Genomic DNA, 17,756 nt, shown 5'->3' with positions numbered 1-17,756 from the left:
CCCCAGAGTATGTAAACCATTGACAGCCCATCTTCTGTACACCAGATCCTGTTCCTAATGGGAAAAGGGCATATTGGACAGCTGTTTGGAGATAATAGAACCAATCTGGGAAACATTAATGTGATCTTAAGGTGGCCAATGAGGTAGGAAAGATGATAGCTAAAGCCAGAAGGATGCTTAGGTACATAGGGAAAGAAATGATCAGCAGGAGAAAAGAGAAGATAGTGCCTCTGTATACGTTTCTGGTAAAACCTCATTTGGGGGCCCTTTTACTAAAGGGTTGCTGCGTAGAAACCCAGAACTACCGCCGGCCCAACGTGGCCGCCTGTGGTAGTTCTGCCTCGAGCGTGCACCTTTTCCGGCACAGTGAAAAAGTTTTACTGCAGCGCTGCCCGGTTAGGGCCAGGTTACTGTGGAAGCCCTTACCGCTGCTTCAATGCGTGGCAGTAAGTGCTCTCTGCTGCATGGTCACGTAGTAAGAGAATTCTTAACTGCATGGCCATTTTTTCATTTTTTTTTTTTTTTTTTGGGACTTTTACCTGCTGAGGGAGAAATGGCCCTGGCACCCAGGAAAAGCAGCCTGTGCAGCTTCTGCAGGGCCCTTTTCCCCACAGCTTGGTAAAAGGACCACTTAGAGTACTGTATACATTTCTGGAGATCACAACTTCAAAAACATGTAAACAGGATGGAATGAGTCAAGAGGGTGGTTCTTATAATGGTCGATGGTCTTCGTCATAAAGTGTATGTGGACAGACTTAAAGATTTCAAGATGTTTACTTTGAAAGAAAGGTGGAAGAGGGGAGATATGATAGAGATGTTTAAATACCTCTGTGCCATAAATGCCAGGAGGTGAGTCTCTGGAATGAGGGAGCACAGGATGAAGGTGACTCTGTAATAACCTAAGGAAGGGGTGAGGATTGCAATCTAGTTAGGTTTTTAGGATTTACGCAATCAATATGCATGAGATCTATTTGCATGCACTGCCTCCATTGTATGCAAATAGATCTCATGCACATTCATAGATACATAAGTATTGCCATACTGGGATAGACCAAAGGTCCATCAAGCCCAGCATCTTGTTTTCAACAGTGGCCAATCCAGGTCACAAGTACCTGGCAAAATTCCAAAACAGTACAATACATTTTATGCTGCTTATCCAAGAAATAATGGCTTATGGACTTTTCTTTTAGGAAGCCATCCAAACCTTTTTTGAAATCCCGCAAAGCTAACTGCTTTTACTACATTTTTGTCAATGAATTCCAGAGTTTAATTACAAATTGAGTGAAGAAATATTTTCTCTGATTCGTTTTAAATTTACTACTTTGTAGCTTCTTTGCATGCCCCCTAGTCCTAGTATTTTTGGAAAGAGTAAACAGATTCACATTTACCTGTTCCATTCATTATTTTATAGACCTCTATCAAATCTCCCCTCAGCTGTCTCTTCTCCAAGCTGAAGAGCCGTAACTGCTTTAGCCTTTCCTCAAAGGGAAGTTGTCCCATCCCCTTTATCCTTTTCATCGCCCTTCTCTGTACCTTTTCTAATTCCACCATATCTTTTTTGAGATGCAGTGCCCACAATTGAACACAATATTCGAGGTGCGGTCGCACCATGGATGAATACAAAGGCATTATAATGCCCTCATTTTTATTTTCCATTCCTTTTCTAATAATACCTAACATTCTATTTGCTTTCTTAGCCACCACCGCACACTGAGCAGAAGGTTTCAGTGTATCATCAACAATGACATCTAGATCCCTTTCCTTGTCAGTGACTCCTAATGTGGAACCTTGCATTACATAGCAATAGTTCAGATTCCTCTTTCCCACGTGCATCATCTGCCATTTGGATGCCCAGTCTTGTAAGATCCTCTTGTAAATTTGTACATTCATTGTGGAAAACCTGACCTGGCGAGGGCTGAGGTTGACTACCCCTGACCTTCACAGAAAGGGTAGTGGATGCGTGGTGCAGCCTCCTGGTGGAAACAAAAGACTGCATCTGATTTCAAGAAAGCTTGGAATAAGCACATAGAATCTGTAAGGGAGAGGATGGGATAGTAGATGACATAGATGGGCCAACCTGGGTAGGCAACATGGTCTTTGTCTTCATTTTTCAGTGCTTCTGTGTTTATTTTAGCTGTGAAAAACTTTGCACAGAAAGCTGGCACAGATAATGTCCAGGAACGTTTTCTTTTTGTTTGGGGGGGGGGGGCAATAACCAAAGCAAAACTACTTGCATAGTTTTGATTAATAGTGCAATATTGTATGTTTGTGAACAAACATGTTAATGTTGACAATCCCAGTATCTGCTCTTTGACTGCAGGCCTTAGTATTCCACTGTCTAGTACTTTTTTATTCTTTACTGTTTATACATAAACTGATTTTAAGTCAAAATTTCTCAGAAACCATAAAAAATAGAACTTTTTAAATATCAAAAGAATCCAACTCAAGATAACCTTTAAAGATGTTTAAAATTTGGTTGTAATATTTAAGACATATTTGAGCTGGATAACAAAAAAAAGTGGTTGGTTGTGCATGTTACGTATGTACTTCTGTATATGTGTTTTCCCTTGCAACCCAGTTCTTGGATTGTGATTCATGATGAGATTTTTACATTGAAGAAACTACCCGGATAGAAAGTTTTGTCCCAAGTGTAACCCAGATGAAATTTCTGATTGCAGAGTTCAACTAACTGATTATTCTTGAAAAACAGGATTGATTCAGAAAGTACCCATACCAAACACTGTGTTGATGAATCATGATGTTGTGACACCCAGAAATCTGTCTGTTCCTTACATGTATGTGTATAGGTACTGTATATCATTTATGCTTAGTTTGATTAATATTTTCATGAAGTATAGTAATGTGTATTAGAATTGCATTTTTATATGTTTTGGTATACTTTTATGTTGTATTGTTATTTACTGTCTTAATTCTTATGTTTTGTGAACTGCTTTGAGTTAGGACTATGTCTAATGAAGTTGGCTTTTATATATAATGTAGTTTTCACCTTTAATGTAAAAAAAAAGTGGTCTTGTGGAAGGAGACTGAATAATAATTTGTATTTATTTTTTGCCTTGGTTAGGTTAAAATCTGCTCGAGATGTAGTGTCTAGAACAGGACATTCATTGGCCCTTGGCTGTCTCCATCGTTATGTTGGTGGAATAGGGTCGGGACAGCATCTGAAAACAAGTGTCAGTATTTTATTGGCACTAGCACAAGATGGAACCTCCCCTGAAGTACAGGTAAAGAATGGGAAAAAATGCAAAAGGTGTCAATCAAATTATGTGTGTGCCTGATACTCAGGGAATTCTTGATATACTTTATAGAAGACTAGTAAAAAAGGCCCATTTCTGAGACCAATGAAATGGGCGCTAGTAAGGTGATGACTTTGTGCCATTAATGTTGTAAATGGAAGTGTTATGATCTTACCACACTGCAAATACAGGAAAATATGAGTACACTGGAAATACAGAGAAATAAACCAGTCAATCTTGTAGTTCCAGCGATGTTCCTGTCCTGCGTGATGCACATAAAATGACCCCTTCTCCGTCCTGACACTCCTCCCTTATTCCCTCTGATAGGTCCCTCTACGTTGCGTACCGTTGCGTGGCAACTGTGCACCGTTGACTTGACTCAGAGAAAATGAGCCCTTCTCCTGACGCTCCTCCCTTCTTCCCATACACGTCCCTCTGATTGGTCCCTGGACGTCGTGTACCGTTGCCTGAGGCTCCTCCCTTCTTCCCATACATTTCCCTCTGATAGGTCCGTCGACGTCGCATACCGTTGCCTGACAACTGTGCACCGTTGCCTTCGCTACCTGAAAATGACCCCTTCTCCTGACGCTCCTCCCTTCTTTCCAGACGCTCCTCCCTTCTTTCCATACAGTTCCATGTGATATGTCCCTCGACGTCGTAAGTGTGCACCATTGCCTTCACTTTCACTGTTCCAACCTCGACGTCATCACGTTTTGACGCGAGGGCGGGGCAGAGAGAGATGTAACAGACTTACGAATGTTACGATGTTACGAACCCTTCACTGAAGCCACGGAGTCAGCTTCAGAACGTTGGAGGTGCGTTTTATTATAGTAGATGTCTTTCTTTGAGAATTCTCTTATTAGCTTGGTCTTACTGTTATCTTTATTTTCTTTTTCTATTTCGTAGCATGTGCTTATGCGGGCCTTAGCACGCTTGAATGACCATGTTTCCACATGGGTAAAATGGCTAGTTTTTCTATTTTTGAATTGATGGCCATGTGCTAATTTTCACTTAATACATATTTCCATCTCAAAACTATCCTCAATTATTTTTACACTCTTGTATTATATCCACAATGGATTTGAAAACTTGTATGGAGGAAAAGACCTCAGAAGCCCTCAGTGCACAACACAGACAATTCTAGCACTCAGTGGGCAGCTTGCTTAATCACAGGCCAGAGAAACCTCCATACTTCTAACATCCTGCTTGAATTTTGCTGAAGTTTTTTCAATTTTTCAGTTTAGTTTTGCATTTAAAATAAACTCAAGACTTCTACTTCTTGTGCCGGAGGGCGAAACGGGTCCCCGTTGGGAGCACTGTATTACGCTAAGTGTTGGATCTTAAGTGCCTGGCACATGACAAGTTTCAGGCTTCAAAGAGGATGCCTTTATTTTGCAATACTTTGGATCTTCTTGACGTCTGGAGAACATTGCATTAGAGCGATGGGGATTACACACACTTGTCGAGGGCGAATGCGTCATAGTTCCGTATTGATTATTGGCTTTTTTTCTATTGTGGGTGCAGCAGGTATTGTCCCCTATGGCATTTCTGATCACGCTATGATGTGGGTTGATTTGGATGTAGGGGCGGAGTTGGTTTTTTTTTTTCAATAGACATTCCCACCTCAGTTGTATTCCGACCCTGGTTTTTAGGATTTCCTAGTTAACAAATGGAATGATTACAAAACACATAATAGATTCACCAAGATAATCCAATTTTATTTTGGGAAGTAGCCAAATCTGTCTTGAGAAGGGATGTTATAGCTTATTATAGTTTCCAGCAGAAGGCGGGGGACCAAAAGATTCTGAGCCTGGAAAAACGGGTCTGAACCAACTGCGTGTTGTATGGTGAACATACCATGCCTCATCATAAGGCAGCCTTCTTAGCATCACAAGCAGCTCTTAATACTTTAGTACATGCTCGAGCTGTGAAATCTCTTGCTCCATCTTCATGGAAATAAGAATGGGATATTATTAGCAAAACTGCTCAGGAATTCTAGGGGACCGACCAAGATCTTGCAATTGTAGGATGGTGCAGGCGTCTTGGTGTGCTCTGATCGGGAGGTGAATTAAATTTTCATTAAATAGTACCAATCTCTTTTTGCTAAGCCCCCAGAGAATATGCTAGATATTGCTACTTATCTGGAGAGGGTATCGCTGCCTCTTGTTTCCGCTTCGGTTCAACATAAATTAAATGCACTGTTCTTAGAAAATGAGGTGGCCTTTGCAATTCAACAAAGTGCTCTCCTTAAGGCACCGAGACCTGATGGCTTCCAGGCCAGATTTTATAAACTTCCTCAGCCCCAGGTCATTTCAGTATTGAATGTAGAAGCAAAACCATTAGTCAAAATTTTGCCAAATTGGTTAGCTCCGATATTACCAACTTTGGTAGCTGACCCGCAAGTTGAATTTGTTAGAGGGAGGACAGCCACTAATATCATTAGATTAATATTGACCTCACTGGAACAGGTTGCACGTCGTAAGTTCTCTTCACGTCTGGTCAGTTTCAACGTGGAGACTTCTTGTTTTGCAGTCTCTGTTCATCACTCTCCGGAAATACGGGATTACAGACTTTTATATCAAGGCTATCAAAACCTTATATTCGTCCCCACAAGCCAGGTTATGGATGAGTGGGATAGTTCCTTAACTGTTCTTTATTTATTGAGGGACTTGCCAAGGTTGTCCCCTGTCGCCACTTCTTTTTATTTTGACTTCAGATCCCTTAGTTTGTGAAATTATGTGAAATGCAGATATAAAAGGGGGTGTCTTGTCAGCTTAAATTTAAAATATTGGCTTTTTCTGATCTTTTGGTTTACCTACTGTACCCTCAGTCATTGTTACCGGCCCTAATGGAAAGTTTTAAAGAATATGGGGATTTCTTGGACTTTAAACTTAATCTTACTAAATCCCTCACTTTACCTACTAATGACTCAGTACGCTATAATTGGGAGAGGCCTTTCCCAATGCAGTGGGAGACCTCGTCCTTCCAGTATTTTATTATACGGCTGACGGGTAATGCTCCTACAGTATAACATACCAACATTTCAGCACTTCTGAATTACACACAGGACTGGTTCCAAGGGTGGACGCATCTCCCCATTTCACTTTAAGATTTTATTTCCTAAATGGTTGTATGCCATGCAACTTTTAGCACTTTGGATTTTGAAAAAAAGATCTTTTATCTTTTTACAAGTTATTAACTGAATGTTGTTGGGCTAGGAAGAAGCCTAAAACGAAGCTTACTCAGTTGTTGGGCGCTTGGCGTTTTGGGGTTATTGGACTACCGGATCTTTGTAAGTATAATCAGCCTTGTCTTCTGCATCATTTGGGACACTGGCTCCTAGATGTTAGTCCTTTTACACCCCAAGAATATGAACGGGAACTGTATATCAGTTCTTTGTTTCATGCTCCTCTCAGAAGTCTTCCCCCCACATTTGAAAAATAGCATTTTGCTTCGTCCATTGTGCAGTGTTTGGAGGTAATTGGTGACTGTTTCAAAACAGTGGGTTCTAAGCCTGTAAACTGTATTGATTAGTTCTTGAAATGTATTTCTCTAGTTTGGCCAGCAGGTGATGAATGTTTATGTTTAAAGCTGTTACCGAGAAATGACTGTTCCCTATTTAGTTAACACAGATAAGAGGTAACCTGCAGTGATGTGGCCAGCTATTTTTAAAACTTGCTGTTCTGGGCTCTGATAGGCCCAGAAGCTCAAATTCATCTAGGAAATACTAGATTTTTCTCCAGTCTCAATTTGGGAGAAAAGAGAGAAGGATCTCTTTGCTGAAGCCCTGTCAGCAGTTACATTTGATAACCTGTGAACAGCTGTATGTCCTGATCTCCCTAGATACTTATTATTATTATTATTATTAGCATTTGTATAGCGCTACCAGACGCACGCAGCGCTGAACACCTGATACAAAGAGACAGTCCCTGCTCAAAAGAGTTTACAATCTAAATACTTAACAAACGTTTAGTGTTAAATTGATCCATATTTCAGTTACCTGTTATTGTTTTGCTGATTGCACCTTTTCTGTTCATTGTTCTAATTTTTCATGACAATAAACATTTTTAATTTGTTGCCTCTGCTTGTCTGGACTGACTAAGAATCCTAGTGGTTTGTGTGTTGGGTCTGTGAGTGCTTTCTAGGAACTGTGGAACCACTGGGAGTGTGGCCCCAGTAACCTAGAGATCACTGGGGAACACCTTGAGAGTGGGAGACTCGCCCAGAGGCAGTTGGGACCCAGTCTGTGGGAGGAGGGTGCTAGTGTAGATCACAAGCGGCAGGTGCAGGCAGACCTAAGCTGTGCTGGGGATAGATCCTCTAAGTGGCTGCGGTGTAGCCCCAGACGAGTGGCTTGGTGTTTTGTGACAGTGACCTTGTTGGTGAATAATGTTATGATATCCGATCAGCTTCTCCTACATAGCAATCTTCACTTTTTAACCAGGATAGCATAATTTTAGCTTTCATCGGTGGGATCAATGGGATAGTTCTATTGGAACATGTTCCTCAGAATAATGTGTCTGTCTTTTTTGTGGCAAGAATTTCAGCATCACTATCACACCACAGCTGGGGATTTTTTTTTGGCCTTTGGTCAATCGCACCGCTATATTTGGCCTTTGATCTCAGAGGGTTTGACTTTTCATTTGGGGGACAGGTTGCAGGTTTTTTTTTTTTGGAAAGTTTCCTGAGGATAGTTTATCAGTGCCTGCATCACATATGGAACTACAGTGGCTGACACTGTTTCGTGACTGTGGCGCTTTGTGTTCTTGATGGTGAGTGGATTAGGCATTCTTTCAGAGGCACTAGATTTGTTGAAAGTGGTAAAACATATTACTGAAATTTCAGTTAATGCAGAGTTGATGGAATGCCAGTTTCAAGTATTAGAGCATACTTTACCTAAGACCATGTCTATAAGTCCGGTAGACTCGATACCCCAATTTGTGTAAAATGTGCCAAAGATTTTAATTCTTTTCATCATGCTTTCAGGTTGTGTCCCACGATCAAACTATTTTAGAGGGCTATACTTCAGTATATAGAATCCCTATTAGGCCATGCTCTTTTGTTTTCACCTGCGGGCCTGCTGCTGATTAAGTATGAATCTTTTAGGTTACAGGATCATGGTAGATGCCTTTTAATGCAGGGGTGCTAGGAAAGAAAATTATATTGGGTGTTTGGAGATGCACCTTTCTATTGGGCTTGGCACAATCGTTTTCATGGTTTAATGCTTTTGGGGCAATGCAATGTTAAGGCTTCTCCTCCTAAGTGGAAAAAGTTCTTTCTATTGGTCTGGAACCTTGCCTCATAAAGCAAGGAGCTTAATTCTTAACTCCTAAACCATTGGAGCAGGAGTCCCGTGCTGCTCATTTGGGTAGATTGTGTTTTGTTTTGTTTGTGTTTTTTTTGTTGGAGCTCAGGGGGAGGATGGGGGGTGGGTAGGATGGAGAGCTCTGTGTAGTTTATCTGGGTGAAGTAGATGAGGGATTTCTTTTTGCTCTTTCACAGTTCTTGTTCAGTAGTTATTGCTTATTGGGGAGCAGGAGGGGAGTTGGGATCTGGGATGCTATTATCAAATGTTGAACATTGCATTTGTTTATTTGCTTGTATTTTCTAATAGCTCTAAGATTAGCATGGGAAAATGAGCTTGATTATTTTAATTCCCTGTATCGGGACAGAGCATCAAGAAACTGCAGCTCCTTCAGAATATATTGGCTACATTTTTGATGGAGAGAAAAGACTCTAATAATGAGCCTTCCAGAACTCAGCAGACTAAGGGGCTCATTTTCAAAGCGCTTAGACTTACAAAGTTCCATGATATATGATGATATATATATTTCCTTTTCTGTTGTTTTCCTTTATTTCCTTAGTGGCATTGTTATAATGTGAATAATATTTTGAAAATTGATAAATACAATTTTAAAAAAGTGGTTACTATTTAACTTTGTAAGTCTAAGCGCTAAATAGTTGGGAGTACCTATCCTAAAAGCCTTAAATGTGAGAGTAGCCACTTTGTGGATGATCCATTGATTAACTTGTAGCCAACCGCTTTCAGTGGAGTAATGTAATCACTACAGCGAGTGTTACAAAGAAAACAAATGGCTGTGTTACGTAAAGATTAAAATTTCTTTAATGCGGAATGGGGGAGACCGGCATAGATAATGTGCGATTGAAATGTCAAAGCTGAGTCCAGATTAATGCCCAAATACCGAAAGGGTGTTACTGGAGTAATTAAGGTACCAAATAAGAATATAGGGGTCGATGGTGGCGAACAAGTTCCTGAAAACCAGCAAGCAACTGTTTTTTCTTTGTTCAAAACTAGTTTATGATCAATTAATCAGGTAGAGATCGACTCAAGGCATTGTTGAAGAGGACTAATCGAGAATGCATGATGAGAAGTAGGATAGATAAGAAGAATGTCATCAGCATAAAAATAAACAGTGATACCAGTGGATTGTATAAGGACTGCCAGAGGGCTCAGAAACAAACAGTAAGGGTGAAAGGATTGAACTTTGGAGTACACCACATGACAAAGCTTGGATAGATAACATGGATTTGTGAGTTACAATTTGAAAAGAGTTACCTACCTACCCTACCCTACCCTGTGCTGCTAATTGAAAAAGCAGTTTATCAAGTCTAAACAATAAATAGATGTCCTTGTGGTGTAGCCATGAATAACTGGGCAGGCTGAATGCGCCAGTTGGTTTATTTCTACCATCACTTCTGTTCCATTCAAATCAGTTTATATCTTGCCATATCAATAGAAGCTCTAGAATATTATGTTAAATAGCACATTGTGAAAGTGATCTGCTTAGTAATGTTTCAGTAGGCAGAATATAAAAGAAATGAAATGATTTGTTTTGCAGACCTGGTCTCTCCATTCCCTTGCCCTTATAGTAGATTCTAGTGGACCAATGTATCGTGGATATGTGGAACCAACCCTCTCTCTGGTTCTTACCCTACTGCTGACAGTTCCACCTTCTCACACAGAAGTGCATCAGTGTCTGGGTAGATGTCTAGGAGCCATAATCACAACCGTAGGACCAGAACTGCAAGGTAAGTTTTTACAAGCTGATAAAGCAAGGGAAAAATCGAGGCATTTAAATTGTAGAATCAGTTTCACTCATACTGTCTGTTGCTTTGTTACATGCTAAAGATCATGGATTTATTTTACTTAATCAACAGAAATTTTACATTTTGAGCTAGTACAGCAAAGTATATCTTTTTAATACATAAGTTAACATGACAGAGAAATTAAAAATTTATACTCTATTTTTTGTTTCGTGTTAGGTAATGGTGCTACCATTTCAACAATCCGTTCCTCGTGTTTGGTGGGTTGTGCAATCATGCAAGATCATTCAGACTCACTTGTTCAGGCAGCTGCAATATCATGTCTTCAGCAGCTTCATATGTTTGCACCACGCCATGTGAACTTGTCTAGCTTGGTTCCCAGCCTCTGTGTGAGTATACATTTTTATTGGACCCATGTCAAACACAGAATCCTACAACATGTTAGTCTGGAAGGGCATTATTGTTATCTGCTATCATCTCTATTTTCTATCTGTCTTCTTGTACGCTTTATTCAATCTTTGGCATGTCAGTTCATTTCTCCACCTGCTTCCCTGTATTTGTCCCATGCCGATAGAAGACTATTTAAAGGATCTGCCACTTTTTTCCTGAAAATATATTTCCTTAGATGTGTTTCTCTTTCTCTTGGGGTGCCTCATTTTAAGTTTTTCTTTTGAAAATTGACTGCTTCCTATGTATTTATTCCTTGGAGGTGTTTGAAATTTTCTGTTATACCATTATATCCCCACTCTCCTTCCTTTTTTCCCTTCTAAAGTATACATAGGACCTTAAGTTTCTTGTCACATATTTTATGGTAAATATTTTTTATCATTTTAGTAGCTGCCCTCTGAGCCAACTTGTTCTTGTCTATAAAGTTTTGCAAGTATAGTATCCAAAATTGGGCACAACACTCTTTTAGTGAGATCTGTAGGCAGAGCTGGCTACAGTATAGTGCGTTTTGTATGCACTATAAGAGTGAGACGGGCAAATTGTGTAATGGTAGCTGTTACCAGCATTTTCTAAAACCATGTTCCACACGTTATACGAATTCAAGTTCTATCACTCCTAAGTTATACTGACAAGCTAGGAAACAGGCCAATTGTTAAAAAATAAAGGCTGTTTATTTACAGGCAAGTAAAACAAAAGTGCAAACATGAATAACTAGCTTCTATGAATTATGTTCATATGCGAGGTTACTCGGGAAGAAGTAATAAGGATAGATATTCTTATCAGAAAATTAGAGTGAACACACACAAACCCTGGACTACGCCCTGAAATGAGGCCTCCTATTATTACCCTTTAGCAATAATAGAGTTGGCATACAACCTGGATGTAGATGAGGGTAGCAGGTGATGTCAGTGCAGGATACTAGACGAACAGCTGGATTCAGAAGAACCCTGTTGGGTCCCAGCAGTACAACAGCAGAGAGAATGGCTAGAAAAAACCTGAAATTATGGTGATTCAGGTCAAATGGATAAACCAGCTCTAGTCCTTGGTTTCCAAAGCTCCTTCTTTATATGGTGCTGCTGGAAACATATGAAACCACATTTTATGTCACTGAATATGCAGTTTTTAGAATTCAAGAAAGTCCCTGTACCTAAGGCACCAGAGTGGCGGGGTCAAGCTGGTTTCTATACAGGAAGTTCAGCGCACAGTATTTGTGCAATCATTACATTAGCTAAGTAGTGCAGTTCCAGCTGATGAACAAATTCAGGCTAAAGTTCGCCCTGCATTGGGCTCTGATCTTGCAGGAGGTTGTCAAGCCAAGCTCTGTATTACAGCTGTATAGGTAAGGGACCTAAACTCCTTACAGATCTCACTAGAGATTGATACAGCACTATATTGCATTATTGAGGGGGGGGTTGCTAGGTATTCCTTTCTCTGTTAATCCTAGCATCTTTCTGTCTTTTGCTGCTGGCTTATTACACTGTTTGGCCACGTTTTCATCCTCTGATACAATACCCAGATGCTCTATTTAGACAGTATGTGACCTCTTCCCCCTCCCCTTTTATACCGTCTTTTTTAAAAATATTATCTAATGTTCCTCCCCCCCCCCCCCCCCACCAGTCTCTTTTTCTCTCTCTCTCCTCTTCTCTATTTTATATTTAATTCATAAACCTTCCTGAAGGTCTCTCACCGTAAGGCTGTATGTCGAACTGATAATAAACTTGAAACTTATTATTTAGCGTAGTCCAAACTTCTCCTGTTTTGTACTGCTTCTTTGGATTTCTACTATCCAAGTGCATGACCTTTACATTTCTTAGCATTACACATTTTTTGATTTGATTTACTTAATATACTGCTACATACAAAAAATATGTTCTAGTGGTTTATAAATTAACAATTACGCTAAACATACATTATTATAAATAATAAGAATACGTGGAGGGGCATAATCGAACGGGGCACCCAAGTTTTTCCTGAGGGCGTCCTCGCAGGACGTCCCTGCGAAGGAGCGGGGAAACCCGTATTATGGAAACAAGATGGGCGGCCATCTTTCGTTTCGATAATACAGTCGGGGACGCCCAAACCTCAATATTTAGGTCGACCTTAGAGATGGCCGTCCCTAGAGATGGTCATCCCCGATTTTTAGCGATAATGGAAACCGAGGACGCCCATCTCAGAAATGACCAAATCCACGCAATTTTGGTCATGGGAGGAGCCAGCATTCGTAGTGCACTGGTCCCCCTGACAAGCCAGGACACCAACCAGGCACCCTGTGGGGCACTGCAGTGGACTTCAGAAAAAGCTCCCAGGTGCATAGCTCCTTTACCTTGTGTGCTGAGACCCCCAAACACCACTCCCCACAACTGTACACCACTACCATAGCCCTTAGGGATGAAGGGGGGCACCTAGATGTGGGTACAGTGGGTTTGTGGTGGGTTTTGGAGAGCTCACATTTACCACCACAAGTTTAACAGGTAGGTGGGGTGGGGTGGGCCTGGGTCCGCCTGCCTGAAGTACACTGCAGTACCCACTAAAACTGTTCCAGGGACCTGCATACTGCTGTCATGGAGCTGGGTATGATATTTGAGGCTGGCATAGAGGCTGGAAAATATATTTTAAAATTTTTTTTAGGGTGGGGGGGGGGGGGGTTAGTGACCACTGGTGGAGTAGGAGGTCATCCCCGATTCCCTCCGGTGGTCATCTGGTCATTTAGGGCACATTTTTGTGGCTTGGTCATTAAAAAAAAAAAAAGGACTAAGTAAAGTCGGCCAAGTGTTCATCAGGGACACCCTTCTTTATTCCATTATCGGCGGAGGACTCCCATGTGTTAAGTACGCCCCAGTCCCACCTTCGCTATGCTTCCGACACGCCCCCATGAACTTTGGTCCTCCTCACGACGGAAAGCAGTTGAGGATGCCCAAAATCGACTTTCGATTATGCCAATTTGGGCGACCCTGAGAGAAGGACGCCCATCTCCCGATTTGTGTCGAAAGTTGGGCGCCCTTCTTTTTCAAAAATAAGCCTGATAGTAACATAACATAGTCGATGACAGCAGATCATTACCAATATGGTCCATCCAGTCTGCCCAAAAAGATAAGCTCATTATATATGGTATGAAGTGATGCATCATATGTATACCTGATGTTGATTTATCCTTGCCTTCTTTAGGGCATAGACTGTAGAAGTCTGCCCGGCACTGGCCTTATTCTAAAATTTCTGAAGTTGTTGTCAAAACCCCTGAAAAGCTCCACTCCAGCCTATCCAAATCTGTTCAACCTTGATCAGGGCACAGACCGTAGACGTCTGCCCAGCACTGGCTTTCCTACTTAATCTCAGAGCTTCTTTGGATCCGATCCTTCTAAACAGGATTCCTTTGTGTTTGTCCCATGCATTTTTGAATTCCTTTAAGTTTCATCTCTACTACTTCCTGGCTATAATCTATTCAGGAAGTATAGGATACGAAAAAAGGGTAGAGGAGTGGCATTATATGTTAAAAATAATGTTAAAGTGAAAGAACTGCAGGACATATGGGGTAAGGAAGAAGCACTGTGGGTTAAATTGATAACAGGGAAAGGAAAATATATTTACGTTGGTGTACTATATAGGTCACCTTCGCAGTCAGAAGAAATGGACAGAGGCCAAATTGAAGACTTCACCAAAATAGCTAGGAAAGGGGAAGTATTACTAATAGGTGATTTTGACATGCCAGACGTTGATTGGGGCTTCCCTGCTGTGCTGTCGTCTAGGAGCAAAGAGATTTTGGATTCTCTACAAGTAGAATTGTTTTAGCAGGGGGCAAAGGAACCTACGTGGAAGGGAGCTATCCTAGACCTGGTGCTCACAAACAGGGAGAATGTTTCTGATGTTACAGTGGGAGATCATCTGGCATCTAGCGATCACCGAATGGTGTGTTTCAATATTAAGACAAAGGAGGAGAGGGCTTATTCGAGATTGAAGGTCCTAGATTTCAAAAGAACTAACTTTGCCGAGATGGCGGAATTTCTCAGGAAAGAGTTAGTTGAATGGGACAGCTGAAGGAAGTAGAACAGCAGTGGGTGAAACTGAAAGGAACTATCTTAAAGGTGACAAAACTTTGTTAGACAAGTACATAAAAGTAAGAGGAAAAGAAGGTAGCTCTGGTTCTCAAATGTAGTAGCTGAAAAGGTAAGGGAAAGAAGGTTAACCTTCATATGTCACAAGATGACTCAGAAAGAGGAGGACAGGCAAAAATAGTGGGAAAAGCTAAGAGAAGCTGGAAAAGCTGTCGGGTATATGAAGAGGCAAATGGAAGAAAAGATACCCGACAAGGTAAAATTGGGGGAACAAGACATTTTTCAGGTATATAAGCAACTGGAGGAAGTGCCATAGTAGCACTGTGAGACTCAAAGCTGAGGGGGAGGTATATGTAGAAGCCAATAAAGATAAAGTTGAACTACTTAATAGTTTTTCTGTTCTGTGTTCACGGATGAAAGGCTGGGGGTAGGACCTCAGAAAACAAATGCAAATGGGGGAAGACAGGGACCGATTCTCAGAAAACTGTGTTTGTGAGGAGCTAGCTAAACTAAAAGTAGGCAAAGTGATGGGGCCTGATGGGATACATATGAGGGTGCTCAAGGAACTTGGGGAGGTTTTGGCAGCTATGCCGTAGCTAGAAGGTTGTTAGGCTGTATAGAGAGAGGTGTGACCAGCAGAAGAAAGGAGGTGTTGATGCCCCTGTATAAGTCGTTGGTGAGGCCCCACCTAGAGTATTGTGTTCAGTCTTGGAGACCGTACCTTGCGAAGGATGTAAAAAGAATTGAAGCGGTGCAAAGAAAAGCTACGAGAATGGTAAGGGATTTTGCGTTACAAGACGTATGAGGAGAGACTTGATGACCTGAACATGTACACTCTGGAAGAAAGGAGAAACGGGTGATATGATACAGACGTTCAAATATTTGAAAAGTATTAATCTGCAAACGAACCTTTCCCGGAGGTAAGAAGGCGGTAGAACGAGAGGACATGAAATGAGATTGAAGGGGGCAGACTCAAGAAAAATGTCAGGAAGTATTTTTTCACGGAGAGAGTAGTGGATGCTTGGAATGCCCTCCCGCGGGAGGTGGTGGAAATGAAAACGGTAACAGAATTCAAACACGCGTGGGATTAACGTAACGGAATCCTGTTCAGAAGGAATGGATCCTAAGGAGCTTAGCCGAGATTGGGTGGCAGAGCCAGCCTGTGGTGGGAGGCGAGGATAGTGCTGGGCAGACTTATATGGTCTGTGCCAGAGCCAGTGGTGGGAGGCGGGGCTGGTGGTTGGGAGGCGGGAATAGTGCTGGGCAGACTTATACGGTCTGTGCCCTGAAGCGGACAGGTACAAATCAAAGTAGGGTATACACAAAAAGTAGCACATATGAGTTTGTCTTGTTGGGCAGACTGGATGGACCATGCAGATCTTTTTCTGCCATCATTTACTATGTTACATCTTCAATGCTTCCTTAGAGTCTGGAGTGGTCCCGGAGGACTAGAGAAGGGCAGATGTGGTCCCTCTGCACAAGAGCAGAAGTATGAAGAAAGGCTAAAGAAGTTAGGGCTCTTCAGCTTGGAAAAGAGACGGATGAGGGGAAATATGATTGATGTAGAATGATTAGAAGTAAATCGATTTTTTTTACGCATTCTAAAAGTACAAAGACTAGGGGACATTCAAGGAAGTTACACAGAAATACTTTTAAAACAAATAGGAGGAAATATTTTTTCACTCAACTGGAACTCTTTGCTGGAAAATGTGGTAACAGTAGTTAGTGTATCTGGGTTTAAAAAACATTTGGACAAATTCCTGGAGGAAAAGTCCATAGTCTGCTATTGAGACAGACATGGGAAGCAACTGCTTGCCCTGGGATTTGTAGTATGGAGTGTTGCCACAATTTAGGTTTCTGCCAGGTACTTGTGACCTGGCTTGGCCACTGTTTGGAAAACAGGATACTGGATTAGGTGGACCATTGGTCTTTCCCAGTATGGCTACTTTTATGTTCTTATGTTCTATGGAGGAGTTTGGAAATTATAGACCTGTCAGTCTGACCTCAGTGGTGAGCAAACTTATGGAAACACTTCTAAAGCAGAGGATTGTGAGGTTTCTCGAATTATTGGCCTGCAGGACTCAAGGCATCATGGCTTCACTAGAGGCAGGTTGTTTCAGATGAATCTGATTGATTTCTTTGACTGGGTGACCAAACAGTTTGACTTGGTGGGCGTGCTAGATGTGTTGTACTTGGATTTTAGCAAAGACTTTGACATGGTTATGCACAACGACTGATAAATAAATTGAATGCCCTTGGTATGGAACCTAAAGTGACTGACTGGGTTAAAAACTGGTTAAATGGAAGGAGGCAGAAGGTAGTGGTAAATGGAGCTTTCTCTTTGGAAAGGGATGTTATCAATGGTGTACCACAGGGGTGGTCCTCGGGCTGGCTCTCTTAACGTCTTTGTGAGTGACATTGCGCAAGGGCTGTCTGGTAAGGTTTGTTTCTTTGCGGATGATACCTAACTCTGTAGTAGGGTGGACACCCCGGAGGGTGTAGATAGCATGAAGAAAGATCTAGCAAAGCTTAAAGAATGATCTGATTATTGCCAACTAAGATGTAATGCTAAGAAATGCAGGCTCATGCACTTGGGTTATAAGCATCCAGGGGAACGGTACAATATAGGGGGTGAAGTGCTTCTGTGTACGAAAGAAGACTAGGACTTGGGGGTGATTGTGTCTGATCTTAAGATTTCCAAACAGGTAGAAAAAGCAATGGTCAAAGCCAGAAGGATGCTTGACTACATAAGGGGAGGGATGACCAGCAGGAAAAAAAAAAGGTGCCCTTGTATTAATGTCTGGTGAGGCTCCATTTAGAGTAATGTGTGCAATTCAGGAGACCGCACCTACAGAAGGATATAAACAGAATGGAGTTGGTCCAGAGGGCGGCTACGAACTTGGTAAGGGGTTTCAGTCATAGAACATATAGGGACAGGCTT

The 17,756-nt window shown here is 41.5% G+C and overlaps 1 protein-coding gene across 1 annotated transcript in view; it reads left to right on the top strand.

Annotated features, from left to right (window-relative positions):
* The window catches only part of HEATR5B (HEAT repeat containing 5B), a 226,389-nt gene that overhangs the window by 122,254 nt on the left and 86,379 nt on the right, over window positions 1-17,756 (top strand). The window contains exons 19-21 of the mRNA XM_030196394.1: window positions 3,083-3,242; window positions 10,115-10,304; window positions 10,539-10,708. Of these exons, the coding sequence (XP_030052254.1) occupies window positions 3,083-3,242; window positions 10,115-10,304; window positions 10,539-10,708 (520 nt within the window). The remainder of the gene's footprint in view (window positions 1-3,082; window positions 3,243-10,114; window positions 10,305-10,538; window positions 10,709-17,756) is intronic.

This window comes from Microcaecilia unicolor, chromosome 3 (genome assembly GCF_901765095.1).
Source record: "Microcaecilia unicolor chromosome 3, aMicUni1.1, whole genome shotgun sequence".
Classification (NCBI taxonomy): Eukaryota; Metazoa; Chordata; class Amphibia; order Gymnophiona; family Siphonopidae; genus Microcaecilia; species Microcaecilia unicolor.
This window is presented reverse-complemented; position numbering and strand designations above follow the sequence as displayed.